The sequence below is a fragment of the Notothenia rossii genome (assembly GCF_949606895.1).
Source record: "Notothenia rossii genome assembly, chromosome: 6".
Classification (NCBI taxonomy): Eukaryota; Metazoa; Chordata; class Actinopteri; order Perciformes; family Nototheniidae; genus Notothenia; species Notothenia rossii.
In genome coordinates this window covers 33,471,362-33,492,332 of record NC_136909.1, presented here as the reverse complement: position 1 = coordinate 33,492,332, position 20,971 = coordinate 33,471,362, and the positions used below count along the sequence as shown (strand labels likewise).

At 40.3% G+C, this 20,971-nt stretch overlaps 1 protein-coding gene across 1 annotated transcript in view; it reads right to left on the bottom strand.

Annotated features, from left to right (window-relative positions):
* The window catches only part of fras1 (Fraser extracellular matrix complex subunit 1), a gene marked incomplete at its 5' end in the record, with an annotated part of 207,349 nt that overhangs the window by 144,295 nt on the left and 42,083 nt on the right, over positions 1–20,971 (bottom strand). Inside the window, 4 exons of the mRNA XM_079689876.1 lie at positions 10,920–11,087; positions 11,880–12,020; positions 12,128–12,268; positions 15,192–15,335. Of these exons, the coding sequence (XP_079546002.1) occupies positions 10,920–11,087; positions 11,880–12,020; positions 12,128–12,268; positions 15,192–15,335 (594 nt within the window). The remainder of the gene's footprint in view (positions 1–10,919; positions 11,088–11,879; positions 12,021–12,127; positions 12,269–15,191; positions 15,336–20,971) is intronic.

Genomic DNA, 20,971 nt, shown 5'->3' with positions numbered 1-20,971 from the left:
TTTTCAATAGGTTTCATGTCAAAGATATTTTATTAGTAAGAGGAGAGAGGAAGAAGGATAGGCAGCCTCTTGTTCTTTTATTGCAGCTTGGATATCTAATTTGTTGAGGCTTGAAAGCGCATATTGATTCCTGTTAGTCCAAAATGTGTGTGTACAGACGTTCTCATTACACATTATCGGATGCACGCACTCAGAGAAATCGGATTCATTACATTGTTTTGTGCTGATAGGGTCAGAATTTGAGGTGGGTATAGTCCATGAGGTCGTGATTTAGTTTGGGGGGTGTGAGTGCTTCTTAATGCCTTCCATAAATGATCCTCCTGGTGCAATATGGGGCTGATCATTGCATTAAAGTTCTGAGAGCTACACAGCAGAAACACAACAAGGGGGTAATATCTCATTCCTCTGGAGTGGCATCACGCGCCATCTGGAAGCAGTGATGATCAGTAACTAAGTGCATTTACTGAAACTCACACATGTGCAGATTTGAGGTACTTATACTCTACTTGAGTATTTACTTATCATGTCACTTAATATATTGTACTTTTTACTGAACTACATTTTTGTTACTGGTTTCTTTAATAATAAGGACTTTTGCTTAAGAAAAACAAGATTTGTAAAAAGCTGATGTTTTGTTTCAAATTACAATCGGAGCGATAAGACAATCAATCAATTAGCCAATTGAGAACAACTAATTGGCATCTCTACACATATAGGTCATATTTTTATTTAATTTGAATGATTGTAATTTTGAGTTTTCTTTTGTATTTTTATAAGTACATTTAGCTGATTATACATACTTACTTTTACTTAAAAGTCCCATGTCATGCTTTTCCGATTATTACCCTTCCCCTTGTGTGTTATTAATGTTTTTATGCATGTAAACGGTGTGCAGAGTCAAAAACCCTCAAAGTACACCCTGTGGGGAGTAAAACTCTAACACAGAAAATACCTCCCCAAAACGCCTCGTTGGAGATTTCTCATTTACTTCCTGGGTATTGCTACGTATGGATACCCAGTAGCCATGCCAAGCGCTTTGGCCGCACCCTCTGCCAGCCTTTCACGAAAAACAAAGCTTCCCAAAACCTTTCAGCAATTAATTCCGGATATGTACAGCGTAAGGGACTGAAAAACGATAAGCCATATTTATTATGCTACACAAACATTATATTGCAGTTTTGGTGTCGTCAACTCCGTTATCTAATATGCAGAAAAAACTGCAAAAATGCATCTATGATTATTTTTAGTATTTTTGATCTTTCCAATCCTGACGAGAGATCTCTCTCTCCCCGTCTGTGTGCGAGGGGGCGGGGCAGTTTGCACACATGCGGCTGCTACATGCAACACACACACACACTACTCCTGCTTTGTTTGGACCAGCGGGAGATTCGGGTACACAACCTGTAGGTATTCATTGTTGCGTATTTATGATGTTTAAAACAAACAAGATATCTACCACGACTGTTTAAATGGGTAAACGTTTTTCGGGCTACTAGGTTGGGATCGCGGAGAAATGCTCTCCGCAGACCCATGCTCTCCGCAGACCCATGCTCACAGCGTTATAAACAGGGGTGCACATAACTTTTTTGCCCTGGTTCTCAAAGGAGCACCTGGAGATGTTGCTTGGTGCTCATCCTTAAAATGAAGTAAACCGTAACTTTTGAAGGGGTCTTGACTTTATTTGCCAGACACACGGCACTGAGCAGAGGTGAACACAAGACAACATTAGCACGACCCGTAATCCTACAAGCTGTCATCACTACCCTCCTGACTGTTCTCCTCACTGTCTTCCTCTCTGTCTGATGATGTAGGCCTACTACTTTCTCTCTGGTTGAGTCTGCGATTAGCTGCTTGCATCCACAAGTCAACAGCTGGTTTTGGGTCGAAAGTCTCTGTTGTCATCTTAGACAGGTGGATGTAATCGAATAAGTGTATGTGAACATAACCAATAACTTACCATAGCCAATAAAAAATTAATGTAACTTATTTTATTTGTGTAGTTCATTCATGTCTTATTTTACCTTAACATTTATTTATTTATTTATGCATTTGTTTTTGTCTCTCCAGTTTTAAAGGATATTTTTGGTTACTGTCCTATAGTATACATTGGAATGATTTCAAACCTGTTTATCCCAACAATTATAAAGGAGTGCCTTGGAAATATGTGTTTACATAAATTGTGACCAAACTGTTTGAACTTAGACTAAAGTGAACTATCTAAACACTCAGAGTCCTTTACCTGACTGAGCTGTAGTTATCAGCCTCTCAGTCTGACTGGAGAGGACTCTCCCTCCACATTATTGTAGACACATCTTCTTCTTATATCCGTTAAAGCAGCTAGCACCAGATTCTAATAACAACAGCGCCGGTACCGGTGCACCCTCCCTCTCTTCCTCGCTCACTCGCATTTTGGCTGTGAGCTGCGGGCGCCAGATAAGCCAACATCCCCCACTTTCATCACTTACAGCGCCCATCGTACAGGGCAAATGAAACGTGTAACCGGGGTGAAAAGGGTGTTACATTTACTTAATTATGAATATTGTTACATCAAGGCCGAAAATTAGGATGAACCCCAACGGTAAAAAATCATTCTGTGTCTATGTATGCACCATTAACAGATTATGATTCATTGAGTGGCAGTGTAGTTATAGATACATCAAGAAACAAGGGGAACATCTGCAGAAGCCGCCCCCACACACACATGCATCCACACACACACTTTTCATCCCTTTCACACCCACACATTAGATCTCCATGCTATATTGCAGACTCCTCGCAACAAAACTGAAAAATGTTTCCACTCCAGTCTGAGTTGACTGCTAACAAAGATTGAGAGTTCTGACCAGATATCAGCGATATAATATCTCTATGAAATCTGCTTAAGCTTCTGATCAACTGATTATGATACATGACACGTTCCCATCCAATTCCTCTGCTTTTTTCTAACTCTTTATTCTTGTCATGATTTGGCAGCTTCCTCCAGATCCTCTTGATCTCCCTTTGGGTCTTCCTCTGGTACCCAGTAAATAGACACCAAGATCCTCTGAGCTCTTCAGGCTCAGTGGCCCCCTGTCGGCAAACCCCATGAGTCCTGCTTGTATCAGTAGTCTCATTATTCTGGTCACAATATAAAGCTTGTTCCCAAAGTTAAAACAGAAGTGAATTAGGAGACAGCTCCTGAAAAGTGAGATTTAACAAGTGTGTTGTCCTCAGTGACTCTTGCAGTAATGTTATCAGGCTTTGAGACTCCTCGCTGAATCACTAGACCAAACTTGCACAGGGAAAAGACAAAGGATATTCAAAGAGGTTAAAATGATTCAGATTCAGAGGGATGTGAGAGGATCTCACAATGAAGGTGTGTGAAAGGAGCACATGAACACACAACAAATGAGTAAGCAACACAAAATCATTTCCTTTTTTGTTCAATGGCTGCATGCGTTGGTTGACCTGCTGAGAAAGTTCAGAGCAGACTTAAGGACTGCACTAAAAAACTGTTTAGTATTCACAAAGATGACAGCCATCACTACGTTTTAAACATAATCTGAATAACTGTTTAAAAGTCTGGATATATAATACTTAAAGGTGGGGAAGGTAATTTTGGAGAAACCAGCTTGAGGGCGCTTGAATTTGAAAATACACAACCGGAAAACATCTGCCACTTCCTTACAGAGCCCCTCCTCCAACAAACACGAACGCGCACATGACCAATGAGGGCACGAGATAAGTTTGTGCACAGATGGAAGGCTGACAGGCAGGTAGGCCATCCAGTTATTTTAGCCGGGCCGGCTAAAACGATTGGTCGTGCTTTTTACAGTACCACGGTTTCCACAGATTACATTTTTTATGGATTTTTTGTCAAAGCACTTAATATATTCATTGCTATCGGGATGTTAAGAGCATTCCATGGAATATAACAAAAAGTGTATCTCGAGCCGGTTTCTCAAACTTACCTACCCCACCTTTAAATTGAATTAAAAACCAGCAGGAACTTTGGAGTCTGAATAAAGGAGCTAATGAGGAACTGCCTTAAACCTGTATTCATTCTGATGGAGGCAACACAAAGTCAATTTGTATAGAAGTCTATATGACCCTACTTCTCAGTTGATGTATTACCTAATTAAACTAACACTCAAGTATGTAGGAAGTTATTGTTGGACTGCCTAATTTGGTTTGAACAAAGCCTTTGCCTGGATACATTTTAGGGCTTGTCCACCTTGTGAGTGACATATTGCTACTAAGGTGAGGTCTAGTTGGAGTGTTCAAAGCCTATGAACAGTGTTAATAAAGAATTACGTGTGTTTTAATTTCATTTAAAGATGGGGTATATCATTTATTTCAGAAACACTTTTTGTTATATTCCATGGAATGCTCTTAACATCCCGATAGCAATGAATATATTAAATGCTTTGACAATAAATACATTTAACAATTTCATCTGTGGAAGCCGTAGTCCTGTAAAAAGCACGACCAATCATCTGAGCCGGCCCGGCTAAAATAACTGGATGGCCTCCATGCCTGTCAGCCTTCCATCTGTGCACAAACTTACGTTCGTGTGTGTTGGCAGAGGGGCTCTTTAAGGAAGTGGCAGATTTTTTACGGTTGTGTATTTTTAAATTCTAGCGCACTCAAGCTGGTTTCTCCAAAATGACATACCCCATCTTTAAGTTAATTGTAACATTTGGTCCTGTTCAGTTGTACTTAGCTCCAACATCTTATGTTATTTTTGGTTCAATAAAGACCAAGATGGCAACTGTCAAAAACAAAGATACTAATGGCCAAAAACCAAGAAGTCGAGGACCAATATCCAAGATGGCCACAGCCAAAAACCAATATGGCGAAGACTTAAAATTGCCAAACTCAAGGCTTCAAAACGGTAGATTATGTGTTCATATTCACAATGCATGAGAAAAACCCAACAAAATGACAGTTCATTTCTGAATATAAGATGCCACTAAAGAGCTGGAATTATAAACTTTAACCCAAGATTGCCTTTGCTACTACAAATTTCACAGGTCATGAAGACATTTCTAAAAACATCTTAAGGGTCAATTTTCTTTCAGTTGCATCTATCATTCCTAGATAAACATCTCTCATATTTCTTTGCACTATTAGGAACAGCAAATAACTGTCAACCCATATCAAAACCCTTATTTCAACTGCATGACTTGTATTTAAAATAATAATTCATTATGTTTTCCTTCCACAGTCCATCTTTATCTTGAGTTCCAAAACAAGAACAGTAAAAGGCTTTCAGACACCTTATGTTTCTGATGTTATCCAACACAGTTCAGGTGTGTGTTAACCCTTCCTGTACATGTCTATCGAGCAGAATTAAACCTCCTACACACCGACTATCTCTGTTTGCTGGAGGGCTGTAGACAGGAGGCGGGGGTGGGGGGGAGGGGCGTATCATCCTGGAATTTTCTCTCAGACAACTGACAGCTCGTCAGCACAGGCCCACTTAATGTGTACCGGACTGTGTGAGTGTTTGTGTGTTTCTACAATTGTGTACGTAAAGCCTGGAGTATGCGAGTCTCATGTTTACATGCCATTCTCCTCCGCTTCAGGACAGTTGCTGCTGAGGGGGTCTTAGGATTTTGTCAAACACACACACATATGGACAATAGCATCCATTGTTCCCACCTGGGACCCACTGACGCCTACTGACACTCATTTCTGAGGATGATCCTCAGCTTACTGTGTCGCGCCTAATTCATGAAGCTTTGAGTAAAACGAAATAGAGATGTACTGTAACTTGCTATTCTATGCTGAGACAAGCTGTTCAATTTCATTGTTTGTAAAACAAACAAACGTGAAAATCCAATATTATTATATAATATATAATATTTTATTTTTTAGGGGGTTTAGAAGAGCTAATTTGCACTGACAAATATTAGGTATCTTTAAAGGTCCTTTTTTTATTATTTTCTGCTCTTTATGCTGCCTATCGTCTTTCTTGTTAGCGTGAATAGTGGCTACAAACCCTATTTCCATTCTGTGATAACAGCTTTAATTTGGACTGAGACCCAGAGTGTTGGTCCCATGCAGTCACACAGATGAATGGTTGTTAGTCCCACTACTACTCTTCAATGTGCAATTATCTCTTTCAGGATGATTAAGGGAATCCAATTGTGCTAACGGCTATTCAATTCAGGTAAAGTAAACAAAAAGGTCTCTGCTACTTGGCCCAGAATTTAAAAGTAAACTGTAGCGAGGAGACAAGCCAGTTAAATGACCTAAAGCGCTTAAAGGCTCAAAATCCTTGAAATCCAAGTTATGCAGAATCATGACTCCCCTGTATGCATTGAGTGTTCTGCAAAACGTGATGAAAAATGCCAAATGTGTCTTTCTGTATTCAGCCTATGTGTTCATTTTTAATAAGGAGCCCAAAGGTTGAAAACATCCATTATTTAAAAGGTAAAAGCTTAACAACAAATTTGTGTCAAGGACAACCTTTTTAATGGGCCCTATTATGCTTTCGGGGTTTTCCCTGTTATGTAGTTTTTGTGCATGTAAATGGTCTGCAAAGGCTAAAATCCCAAAGTTCAAAACAGAGGGTGTCTCTCTCCCACACACTGCCCCCCTGCCTCAAGTGCCTTAATCAGACTCCCTTGGTTACTTCTGTGATATAATGACATCAATATGTAAAACTTGCACTTCTACTGGCTCCAAAACAATGTACATGATAGACATTTCTATGCGGTTGACCAATCACCACAGAGCTGGCCAGCGACTCAATCAGAGCAGACAGGGCTCTGAAAAGAGGTTCTGCAGCACAGGCAGTATAAGACAAATAAAGCACTTTGTGTCACAGTCGAGCAGGGGTGGCCAACCAGTCAGAGGTTAAGAGCCACATTTTTTCTATGTTACTGCAAAGAGCCACATCAAACACAAAGTCACTGACACCGCTTGTTTCAGTTTTTTGTTTTCTGGAGACAAGATTTCAACCATGTCACTGATGCATTTTTGTGGCATTGGGATAAATATTTTTTAAAAGCTCTGGAGCAGAGAGAGGAGCTGTGGATTATTATTATTGATTAATGCATCAGTGTTTCTTAGGGTCCAAAACACTAAACTCACAACTTAAAATGAAAGCGTTTAGTTTATTTAATAAAAGAGCACATGTTCAATGTGAAAAGTGACAGTAGTTATAGATTATTTGCAATTTGGTGCTATATATATTTTTAAAAAAAATTATATATATTTTTAAAACACCTTGAATTTCAGGGGGGGGGGGCTCCATTGGCGGGGAGCAGCGCCCCTCCAAGACAATGGTAGGGGAAACAGTGGATAGTGTTTAATCAACGATAGGTTTTCCCCCCCTCAAAGGTGATTGGTTCTCTGCATCCAGGTATTATTGTGATTGGCTCTTGGGCCACATCAAAATTAGACGCGCTGTCATCCTCTCATACTGACACCTGACACCACACATACACACGTAGGGAAAGCCGGGACGAAAGTAACACGGGACGAAAGTAACGGAGCGATTTTATCCGAGCCCAAACAACTTTGTCCGGCCAAATTACGTCAGAATTATCAGCATTCAATACTTAACAGACCTACTAAATATCAGGTTTAACTGTCAGGAGTAATGTTGTCACGATACCAACATTTTGGTTTCGATACCAAGTCAAGAATTGCGATTCCGATACTTTTCTTAAAAAAAAGGGAAAAAGTCTTAAATGTAATTGTTGTGCTTTATTTCACACCAGAACCATAACCATAACACAAACTTTTAAACAATGAGAACAATAAATAAAATAAATGACAAGAATTCGTATTCAATCAAATTAAAACATTTCTTACAGACAGGCCTCGTGGTGTCCGTAGGCTTGCCTTCACTGTCAGAGATATAGCTAAAATACATCAACATTTCGCTTCTGGCGTCTTTTTTGTCAACAAGCCGAGGCGCAGCGGCAGTTGCACTCCCACTTGCAGCCATGCTTCTCGTCTTCTCACATGCTCTGGCAACCAGCGGGTGCACGAGAGAGGGGAGGACCAGCGCCGTAACTATACGGCGCTGGGGAGGACCTTAGAGCGTGCTTGAGAGGGGAGGGACTGCAGGCACGGCTGCAGTGCAGGGATTGGAAGCAGAGCGCTGAACACACACGGCTCTTATTAAAATGGCGCTTTCTCACCGGAGTACTTTCCCCCGTCATTCTTTAAAGTACCATTACTAATGAAACGGAGGAATCGTAACGTTTTTAATGGCAGGGTATTGCGGTATAACTTTCAAGTATCGATACACCGTGCAACACTAGTCAGGAGTCAGTGTCTCCGCAGCCGCGGGTTGGCCACCCCTGCAGTAGAGCAACAAAATACAATTATGAAACCTGAAAAAGAGCATCATATGGCCCCTTTAAAGTGCTTAAAAGACTCTCCTCGTGTAGAAAACAACACAGGAACTGAAAGAAAAGTACCAACAACAGAAGCGACAAATTACAATGTTTTAGACCTTTAGGAATCCAGGAACCAACAGCTAACAGGAAACTATAAAGACATTCCTCAGAGCACTCTGTAATTGACGTACTCTCGCACCTTGTAACACAGCTGCTGAGTGACTGTAAACAGCCAGGACTTATCTGCAACGCCATGGGAATTCCCATAAACCGACCAAGAATAAAACCTGACTTTCTTCAAGTTTCTTTCTAGTTTCAGTTTTCTTTTTTTAACGTGGTATTACTACACAAACAATGGATACTGCAAGACTCAACAACTCATGTATCTTAATTATTAAGGATATGCTGTTCACATCCCGCTGCCTGCAAAGAGTATACTTTAGTTTCTTTAAACCATGGCCAAAATATTTCCCTAACCTTCACCAAGATCAAACGTTAATAAAAGTGAAAGAAAGTAATTTTTCAAAGGTGTTGCCATGAGCAACATGACTCAAATCAAACAATTGGTGACTCAAGTCTGTTCTCAATAAGACTTGCAACTACCAATAACTTATTGCTTCACTTGGGTTTTCTGAATAAAATATATTTCCCAAGTGAATACTATACAGTAAGTTTGAAAACTTCAGGCTGTAAAAACTGCTCTAATTAAAAAATGGCAACCTGCAAAATATCTAGTTCCAAAAATTAAACGTATGTAACTCCATCATAGAAGTAACACATAAGGTCAAATCTAATTAGCTGATTTTAAACTTTAAAAGAACATGTTACATTTGGTTAACTGATTTTAGAGTCAATACTGTATGTCAATATGTTCAAAAAGGTCTTTATTTTTCTCATACTGCCTGTACTGCAGAAACTTTTTCCACCCTTTGTTTGAAACCAGAGCCCAGTCTTTTCTGATTGGTTAGCTTGCCGCCTCTGTTGTGATTGGTCAACAGCTTCGAGATGTCCCGCCTCTTAGACTATCACATACAATGTGTCAGAGCGCTAGCCAATAGCAGCGCAAGTGTTATATAGTGTACAATGATGTTGTTATGTCACAGAAGTTAACAAAGGAGTCTAATGGAGGTGTTTCAGGCAGGGGGAAGGAGAAACTCCCTCTGGAGGGAACTTTAATTTAATTGCTATTCATGAAAGACATAAAGAAGATAGTATAAAAACAAGAATTTCACCAATAACCACTTTAAAGGGGAATATTAAAACCAAGAGAAATGAGTGGGACTTCCTTCTTTTTTTGTGATATTGGCATCCGATGTTTACAAAACCACTCTTACTGATGCACTCAGATGTCTGGCTGTCAAGCAATTAGCTATTTTCAGCTGTGATGTCAACAGCAGCTCATTTCAGGTAACAGCAGCTCCGGCAGAATAAAAAAATAAAAAAAGCACAGAGACAGAAAGTAAAGCTGAACAAATCGGCAGTGTTGGGTAAAGATTTGGCTGCGCTGGAGACAGAAGGTAGAACTAATACCGTTCCCTCTGCCAAACACTGAGCGCAGGACGGTCAGTTAGCACAAGACTGAGCAGGGAGGTAAGAAGATAGCAGAGCGGTGTTCGTGCTAAACGGATTTCACAGTTCTGGGGTACGAGGGAGGTAAAGAAAACTGATGACAGTCTTTTCATCTCCGTTTTCATCTTTGTTCTTGTCCCGCTTCGAGAGGTTGTGGTAGTTTGTGTTGGTAGGCCGGTGATAATTACTCTCGCTTGACAAACTATCCCCTGAAACCTGAGACCTGAAACCCACCTTAAAAATGTGCCCATTACACGCACAGTTTCACACAAACAGGTGTCTCCACAAACACTGTCTTTATTCTTCAAACAGAAACATGTTCACACACAGCTGCAAAGCTTCATAAAAAATGCAATCACCAAAATCAAAACTTAGTCTTATGTGAAGATGACCAAGAGAGGAATTTCTTTTGAGATAGTGCACACCATAACATTTAATCTGTGTAGCATATTAAGTATTGGCCAGGAGAGTAAAAAGCATCAGCATTAGACTCTACCCTGGGATTTTCGTCAATGAAACATACGTTCTCTTTTTATTCTGGTCCTAACAAACAAATCTGTACGTACGATATGTAAAATCTGTGGGATTTTAAAGAAAAGTAATAACAAAATGGAACAAACTTGAAATTCAAATAGCATTTTGGCAGCAACAAATTATAATTGTATCATATATTACCGGATGGATTTTATTTTCGATCAGGCAACTAATTGTTTAGTCTTTAAAATTCTAAAATGTAAATTCTCGTCAAAGTATTTTCTGTCAATAGACTAATTGATTGATGACAAATTATTTCAGCACTTCGAAACTGTTGTAGTTTGATTGAAAAATCTAGATGTTCTTTTGTGCTTTATTGACAATACTGCTAGTGATACCTGATCTGTAACTGATACATAGTTTGCTGATTGGCTTGGTGAGTTGCCACAACCCTAGCAATAAACCAAAGAGACCCGCTAGCTTATCCATGCAGGTATTGATCCCCCTGAGTGGATGTAGTCATTTAAACGCACTCACCTCTGCATGTGTACATGTGATCCAGGAAGCTGTGTGCAGGACACCCGGCTGTGCAGACGCCGTGCTGGAGGGGACTGGACTGCAGCAGGAGGGCTTCCTCTGGTTTCAAACAGCGGAGGCAGTCTGAGGCCAAGGGTCCCACACAGGACCGGCAAGAGGGGTGACAATCTAAAAGGCAAATGGCAAAATTAACCAATTTATTTGTGTTTTTCTTCATTTCTCATGCAGTTAACTATTTGACAGTTAATTTGTTGCTCGGGTTGAGGCTTTGCAGGGGTTTTGGCCAGATCTCGCAAAGTCACTGCAGAAAGGGCGATGTGTTCAGGTACATTAGCATAAGCTTAACGCACCAGCTAAAGGACTTTTTGCCAGTAGGGTAGCAAGGCTTTGGTACTAGGTGAGTGCAGAGCCCTGACAAAGATAGACAAGCTCTGGGAGTTGAAAGGCAGGGGCTTAGAGGGAGCCGCTTTTGGTCTGCTCCCCGCACTGCGTTTGCTTGCAGACTGGTGAGGATCAGAAGAAAATCTCTTTTCCCTACTATGATTTTACTGTGGCCCTATATAGAGTATCAAGGGAGAACATTTGAAAATTATCATATGGGTCTTTCAAAAAATGACTACATGTCTTTTTTTGACTGTACATAAGTTAATTTCATATAAAACCATAGATATAAAATATAATTCCATATGTTATCATTTATGAAAAGACCTTTTAATTTTTGCAAGGCTTTTATTATGGAGACAGATTGGAAAGGGGGAGATAGGGGGTGATCCGTGTAAATGGTGCCCAGGTCGAAATCAAAACCCACGTCCGCCACAGTTATATTGAGCCCCAGTACATGGACCACCATATATTTCTGGTGAGCTATCAGCAACACCTGTCCCAAACGTATTCATCACTATTAGTTCTTCATATAAGCTTATTTGTATAATCCTGAAATGATTAGATTGAAGCTCTTACTGTGGCAGGTGGTGTCCTGGGAGTAAAGTCCTTCCCCACAGGCCTCCACACACTGACCCTGGTGAAGAAGACGCCCACCTGGGCACAGGGTACACTGGGACACAGAGGGACCCCAACAGGAAGAGCAGGAGCTGTGGCAGACTGAGGAACAAGGGAACAGGGTGGAAACACAACCATGACTGAGTCCTTCCTCTCTTTTACTTAAAAACTAAATGTAGGTTGGAATTGGTGTTCAAGATGAATCCTACCTCTGCATCTGCTGTTGTCCTCCAGGTAATGCTGTGCTGGACATTGGGAAATACATTTCCCATGGTGCAAGGCGGCTTCTGGCAGACAGCTCATGCAATTGGGGTTGTCAGGGAAACAGGAGGCACAGGAAGAATCGCAGGCTGTGAATCGCAAAATGTAAATGTTAATGGCTTATGGCTGGAATGATTAAATGCTTTGTGTTTAAGTAAAGTCTCTTAACCAAACTCTGTAAGAAGAACTGAGTTTCACTTTGTGACTCGAAAAGCCAAACCAAATTGAGGTGCTTTTGGTATATTGGAAAACACGGATTTGGTTAGCTTTGGTCGCGTAGTTTTGGTCATCATGCATATCGTTCAGTGGGTTACACACTAAGCTTTGAGCTGTTCCTAAAATGAGCTCTGCTGCTCTTTTCAGATCCTAACCGAACAGAACTTTCTGTAATAATCCCGAAAGTCAGAAACCTAATACCCCTTTTCCCCTTGTCCACCGGGAATCTGTTTTGTTGTAGTTTGGTGCCGGTGCTTTTTAGTTCGGAGCTGGTTCTTGACCAGCAGTTATTTAGTTCTAAATGCGAACCAGTTTTCGGGGTCAGAGAGTTGCCACCGCTGCGGTAAAAACACCAAACACTGGTTCGCAATCGGGGAGGGGCTCCAAACTGGCCCTGGAGCCGCTCTCACACTGGAAACAGGACTAGGGTTGAGTTTGTTGTGAGTGCAATTTAAAGTGCATTTGTGTGTGTGTGAAAACCACCGAGTGGAGAATTCCATATTGACATGACACTTTGACATGCACACAAGCTCAGGCAGATCTTTGCCTCCATCCTAACTGAGGCTGAAATCAATGACAGGTACTCCTACGGCATGCTGGAGGGGACAAAAATAGAAAGCTATCAAATCTAACCCAGAAGACCCTGAGAGGGAAAACCCCGACAAGTTGAAACCTTCAGCTCTCTCCGGATCTTGACATTTAAAAACACATCTCTAAGCTCAAAATGGCAACTTCTAATGGATTTGACCTTTTTTTCAAGACATTCCCTAGGTTTTTGACATTTTCTGTGAGGCCTCCCTGCTGAGGGCTTCAAGTCCACCACATGAGCCATGGGGTGTTGAAGAGTCTCTCTCCCCCTCCCCCCCCCCCCGAGACCCGCCTGCAGGTGGTTCTAATCAAAGAAAGAGCAGAACTGTGCTGCTAAGTTCACCATCGCCCTGAGGGAGTCCTATTCTCGCTTTTCTCCATCTCACCGCTCCAAAATAGAAACAATCCATATTCATACAGGATCTCCTTATTCAAATAGCTTCTGAATCCTCATTAGTGCTAGAGAGAGCTGCTAATTATTGTATTTTTTTAGACTGTTTGTTTGCTAACTTTGCTGACTTCATCATTTTGGCACCATGTGCAGTGGAAGCTTGACAGGGATTCTAAAAAAACAAAACAAGCCCAAACAAACCTTCACCTCCGGTTGACCGCAAAAATAAACCTCTTATTGTCTCACCCCTAGATTCCACCGGGTCCGTCTGCGTCGCGTTCTGGTGGAATAGCACCCATTGATTAGACTGGCAGCGATCCTTGCGGACGCCGCACCACAGCCGTAACGCGGCCGTAACACGGCCGTAACGCGGCGTCCACAAGGATCGCGGCCACTCTAGTCAATGGGTGCTATTCCACCAGACGCGCCGCGTTACGGCTCAGAAGCGTCCCAGAAGCGTCTCGCCGCTGGGCTCCGCTCGAAATAGGATTGAAGTCTATTTTTCGACGCGACGCAGCCGTAAGGTAATGTCGGGCAGGCAGGAAGTGGAACGTTCAGAGCATATATAGCATATATATATATATACACACACACAAACTAATTTTGCAGACCCTATCCCTCCGTAGTCTTTCAAGTAGGAGGAGAAATGCCAGCGTTCTCCTCCGGTTTACAGGCACTGTGTAAATTATATAGAATAATTATGATGATGAATGCATTTTTTTTAACACTAAAATACAGCAACACATCTTTGATTCATGTCGTTTATAACTGGGATATTATAATTATTATTAACTTTGTCTGTACAAAGTAGCCTGTCCAGGAAATATGCCCAAATCAACAAAAACTGCGAGCCGGCAGGCAAGACGCTCCGCTTCTGAATTGTTTCTGAAACGCGCCCGGTAGGGTATGACGCCGGAGGAGGCCGGACCAAAACCGCGGCGCAGCCATAACGCGCCGTAGACGGACCCAGTGGAATGTAGGGGTCAGTGTGTTTTCTGTTTACTGCAGCAGTGCATTAGAATGTGTCTGTTTAAATAAGAAGCTACACAGCGATAACATTTCAGTTGGATGACTGGATGTCAGTTGGATGTCAGGTACTTTTTCATCCTAAACATTTAGAATAGCACATATAGCATACCATATCTGTCTGTTTGAAGCTTTATTAATTGGGAATTATTACATTTTCAAATGTTTAGAATTCAACTTTATATATTTTACTTTTTTTATTTACAATAACAAATAATTCAGATATTTCATGCGGGGAAAATGCATTAGCAGATTTCTCGAAATAGACCAAAGTTAAAACATTTTGCAAAGACACTAAACAATTAAACGTTCTATTACTGAAGAACCAGAGTCCAATTAGTTTGCTCACTGCAGCAGAAAATATACCAAAACAAAACAGAACAAATCAGGTTATTTTATGTAGCTGAATGTAATTTGTTTACATCTATTTAAGGAAGCTCTGGTAAACAAGTTATTGCAGTAAATATTTTAGGTTAAACGAATGAGGTGAGAAACATTTTTGAAAGAAGATTTTAAACTTTAGACTAATGTGATTGTTTTAAGACTAACATAAGTGTTTGTTGGGTCTAGGCTAGGTGATATCTTTATTAACCATCTAGAGAAATGTGTACTTAGCTTTTGACGCCTGATCTTAGCTCGTATTAGCATTGGTTTGTTGGAGGATTCGGGTTAGGATTACTTTTCCATACTCCTACAATCCTCATATAAAAAAACTTGCTACATCCATAACAGTGTTAAAGACAATTCTGCAATTTTTTCCGTAGTGCAGTATTGAAAGGTCTAAACGTTACCGTAGCATACGCCTTCTTGACTGTAGAAACCAGCGCCACAGTCAGGGACACATCCCCCGTCTTTGAGCAAGGCAGCCGGGTCGGAACAGGACACACACTCCTGCTGGCCCGGCCCACGGCATTCTGAGCACGACTCATGACAGCCTGGAGGATTTAATAGAAGAAAAAATGTGTCCTGTAAATAAGCATTATATTACAGAAAAATATACAAAGATTGTCAATTTATTTTGGATTTCTAAAACTCTTTTAACTTTCAATTAAGTGACAAGCTTTGAAAGTCACCTGCACTTACTAGTCCATTACAACTCCAAATAACAGTCACTATGACAACAATAAATGGAGAAATATGGTCATTCTCAATGAAAAGAACCGTTTCAAAACTCTGGAGGACCAATTCTTGAAACTAAAAGATTGATATGAAAGAAACACTAAATACCTTGGCATTTGAATGTACATGTAGGAAATAGATGTTAAGTATGTAAAGTTTTTTAAATTCCACTGTTTGTGTGTGTGTGTGTGTGTGTGTGTGTGTGTGTGTGTATGTGTGTATGTGTGTATGTGTGTGTGTGTGTGTGTGTGTGTGTGTGTGTGTGTGTGTGTGTGTGTGTGTGTGTGTGTGTGTGTGTGTGTGTGTGTGTGTGTGTGTGTGTGTGTGTGTGTTCTTCATAGCTGCCATTACCAGTGAGCTATGTGTGGATATACAAAATATATACAAATATTTGTGTGTGTGTGAGAGAGAGGGTATTAATGATGTAAAAACAAAGAGAGAATGAAATAAACCAGGAACAAGGCACACTCTCAAACACACAATCTCATAATTCCATTGAATTAATCTCGTTTAGTTTTTGATGAAACGTAGTGTGTGAAGTTCATGTGTATCTTTGCATACACACCCATCTGTGTGTGACAGTCCTTGTAACTAATACATAGCGAGGAAAGGAACACCTTTAAGGACATTGTGCCTTACCTCCCTCCTTTCAGACCCTTTTCGAGGCTTAGGACTTCTAAGGGGCCCTTATTATGCTTTTTGGGTATCCCGTTCCTGTAGTTTGTTATGTAGGTTTTTTTGCTGTGAATAACTCTGCAAAGGCTAAAATCCTAAAGTTCCCTTCAGAGGAATTTCTTACGCTAAAACATCCCCCCCCTGCCTGAAACACCTCAATTTGCCTTTGTTCATCTCCTTATCATAATGACATCACTATGTAACACTTGGGCTTCCATAATAGCGAGCGCTCCAATGCGTACATGATAGGCTTAGGGGCGGGACATCTGTAAGCGGTTGAACAATAACAACAGAGTTTGTCAGTTAACCGATAAGAGCAGACTGGGCTCTGGTTTTAGACAGAGGGTGAAAAGAGGTGCTGCAGCACAGGGAGTATGAGAAAATGAAAAGCATGATATAGCACTTTTTGAACATTAAAGCATCTAACCATGTCACAGTAGAAGCACAAAATACAAATATGAAACCTGAATTTGGCAGCATTTGGTTAGGATGGGTATCTTGCTGTGACGGTTAAAATTAGAGTAAGGGCCTAGAGAATGTGTTACCTCAAAGAGTGTCCTCGCAAATGTACAACTACAGGGGAGTGTGAACACTTCAAAGCTCCAAAAACCTATGTCAACACCAACTGGTATACAACAGCGCATGATTTCCCAGCGGTCCACAGACTGAAGCCAGATGCCACAGAAAAAGACAAAAACAAACTATAGGAAAACACAGGAGTGATTTGGATACGCTGGCTCTGATACAGACAACTCTGGCACTGACAACACTGTTTGCTTCACATGTAACACCAGATTTCTAATGCACACTAACTAGCTGCTGCAGTCTGGTTCCAAAAAGTATTAAGGAACCTTTTTCGTAGACCGTGCACAGACAAAAAATGGACAACAAAATAAATGATTCCATGTAGTGCATATTATAATGATTACCGTAATTTTCGGACTATAAGCCGTGCCTTTTTCCCCATTTTTCGACCCTGCGGCTTATATAACGGTGCGGCTAATCTATGGATTTTTACAGCTAACGGCCACTAGGGGACCTCCTAAATCTATGGATTTTACAGGTTACAGTCCACCACCTTTAACTCTATGGGCTCTATGGCCGGTCCGCGCCCCCCACCTTTAAGCGGCGGGCTCCAGCAGGAAAAACTGGAGGCCGGAAAAGAGTGAGACAGGTAGCGCGCAAAAGTAAAAGTGGAACCGAGAGTGGTACGAGAGACAGAACGAGAGCAAGACAGACAGACATTACGAGAGCGAGACAGTTTGTGCAAAGGTGTTAAACGTGCGCTGGGAACGCACCGTTTGAGTTTGAAAGTTGAAAAGTTTGTGTGTCTGAAACGCTATGTGATACAGTACAGTGTACACAGCACAGTACATGTTCTGTAGCTACTATTGCACTAAATGGTAACACTTGAATACGTTATGCAAATATGCAACTTGTTTGTTGAAATGTTAATAAATGGGAGCTTCCTCAAACAGCCATCTCTTTCCCGACAATCCCCTCTGTGCACGAACCCTTACATATGGTAATTAAACATTAAAACACCTGCGGCTTATAGTCCAGTGCGGCTTATATATGTACACATCCTTCAATTTAGCTGCTGCGGCTTATATTCAGGTGCGCCTTATAGTCCGAAAATTACGGTATATGAAACTTTTTTTTAACAGGACAGGGTTTCCCACACATAGACTTTACTTGTATACTTGTTTACAGGTATATTAACGTCCACCAAAGTATATTTTGTGACCCATTTAGGTTTAATCTTTTTTTATCCGTCCGCGAGCATGACGCTCTGCTTTATGCGCTCCACAGTAACTCTGCTGCAAATTGGTTTTATAGATCCAACAGATGTTCCTCTTACATCCAAAAAAAAAGTGTCTTTCTTTAAAAATGTAATTAAATTTTGGAGCTTTGTAGAAGCACCTAAATAAACTTATCAATCCTTCGAAATAGGGTTGTTCAAAAACTTTTCTGTGGTTTTCTTATTTTCCAATTATATTTAATTTATAATGCCTCTGCTTAAGGTTACATCAAGTAAAAAACACTTTTCTGTTAAATATTGACAAACCTTGAAAGCTTCTTAAAAACAAAGTTTCAGGGGAGCCTTAAAGTGGACCTATCATGCTATATTTGAAACATATAATGTAGGGCCATACCTATATAAAACATGTCTGTGAAGTTCTTTTTTCAAAATACCAAACAGATCATGCATTTTAGCCATGTCTCATTTCTCTCTATTTGCTCTTTTCCAGCCCTGTTTTTGCAAGGGTTGATTCTGCTTTAGTGGCAGACTACAGCGCCACTTACAGGCCTGGCATATGTACTACAGCGTCTCCAGCGCTTTCGAGCGGTCTCTCATTCCCCTGATAGGTGGAGAGTTGCCCATATAGGTGGAGCACCCCTTTTCTGACGTCAGAATAATTCAAATAACAATCAGCTCCGTTGCAGCCCCGTTTTTAGAGATTTGGGTATGGAGGAAAAGAGAGGGTTGTGTTTTCTGACACTTGGTGAGTTCCCTGACACACCGGGGGCACAAATTCATGTATAAAAGACGTACAAAAGTGCATTTTGTAGGTTCCTTGTGGAACTCCGAGGGGCAGATTAACATTGGAAGTTCTTTCTTGAACCTTCAGTTGAATGTACTTTCATTGAAATGGGATTTGAAAGTAAAATATCTTCTCCCTAAGAAATTTTACTCAACTTTACTTTTTTTTAAAGACTAGTAGTGATAACCCTTGAAATTCTTCGAATTTCTTTTTTGGAGCTTTGCAAGTATTTATTTAAAAGAGTGGGGAATATTGGAATTCAAATTAGATACAAGCTCCACTCCTCTCTTAATTGCATTTAGAAGAAGAAGGTAATAAATTAGGTGAATGTTGAAGAGATGAAAGGATAGAGATTGAAAGTGAAAGTCATTGGTAAAGAAATGGTGATGAAGGGAAGTTAGGCGTGTTCAGACCACATATGAAGTGGGAAAAACACATCAGGAAAAGGGGATATTCACCCGAAGAGAGGATCATTAAGTAATCAGCAGCAGCATTTAGGGAATGCTGAGGAAAATCTCACTCAATTAATGGAAGACGCCAGAAGTTAACCCAGTATGTTATCGCAAAAAAGCAGGAAAGCATGCAGTATAAGATAAATCTCCCGATCCCCTCAGATTCTCCTCAGGTAACGACGATCATTTCTTCTGTCAATCTCTCTGTAAGCTTCTTTTTATCATCTAGAAAACACACATTACCTACCAGGAACTCTACATACTTTTTATGTTTGATCAAACACATACAAGGCTTGCTTCTCTCACTACTAGAGACACATTACTCTCAACAGGGTTGCGTAATATGAGGCTAATGTAATACGTTTTATTTCCCTTTTGGTTTAGCTATTTGTATCCTCCAGCATGTTAAGCTTTGGTCTTACCCAATATCTGGCAAGGCCTCTTACCTGAGTTTCTGTTGTGGTCTGACTTGAAATTGTTTGTTTGTCTTTTGATTGAGAACTAAGTGAGTACTGGACACATTTAAATAACATTTGTTGTAAATTGAAGCCATGTAGCAAATAACTGCCACCATCTGGCTATTTTAAAGACACAGGTTTGTTTTAACAAGCCTCTGTCTGAAGATTGTTTTGTAGTAAAGATTTTCATGGATTGCGAATATTTTAATACTTTTTCTTGACCCTCAAATTTGATCCGATCTTATCCAAATTTGCAATTTCCAGAAAAGAATAGTTTGAGTATGAACTGCCTCCAATAATTAATTTTATGGACACTAGACGTGTATGTGGCGGTACGTAAACAGGAGGAACTTAAGTGTCACTCCCTGTTTACATGAAAGTGCGTATTTTACATACTGTACTCAACTCTGATTTATGCGCCTCAGATATTTTGGGCATATGTGTGTATTTGTCAAATAACACCAGGGTGAAGAACTGAATGTTATAAAGGTGATTTTAATGGTAATAATCAGTCATATTGAAGACGATATATACAGTATATAGTCTTTTTTTAATTACACTAAATGTATTTTTCTTTTTAAACGTTCTTTTATTAAAATAACCAAATTAGACACTTGTGCAACCAGGGAAGAGATCAGTGCTCTCTTATTATTTTGTGATTGTAATGTAGGTGTGTTATGCCTCCCATTTCTACCTTACTTTATTGTCTTGTGCAAATTCAGTTAGTATGAGTCACCACATCTCCATTCAGGCCGCCAGCATTTCCATCCCCTACTATGCATTCCGTCTTGGTAAAGGGCTACTTGCAAGATGATGAAAAAATGTGTATAGTAAAATAATTATTAGTAATCCTAAGTGTGTGCTGCATGTGGTGTATTGTGCATGCATGATACAGTTGATGCAGTATTCAAAGTTTTGTGTCACATTATTAAGAATGTGTGCGAAATAAAAAGCAATTCTCTGAATAGAATGGGTTTTTTCCACACCGTACTTTTCTATGTGTGTCTCTCATTCTTTCTCAACTAACTGTCACTTTTCTTTCCTTCTCCACATTCAGGGTGGAAAATTGTCACCAACCAACAACCAAACGAGTTTTACACATTTATTTTAAGGTTTTGTATCAGTCTTCTCTATCAGTATGACTTTTAAATAATCAACAGTTAGTGATTTAAAGCAATATTTGCAACGTTAAGATAATCAGCTATAAATGATGTGCACATCGAATTACTGAGGGTTACTTTTTATGTTAAACCCCACGGCCCCGCGGGCAACGCAACATCTTACAAGAAACAGCGTCTGAGGGCTTCTTAACATTTAATAA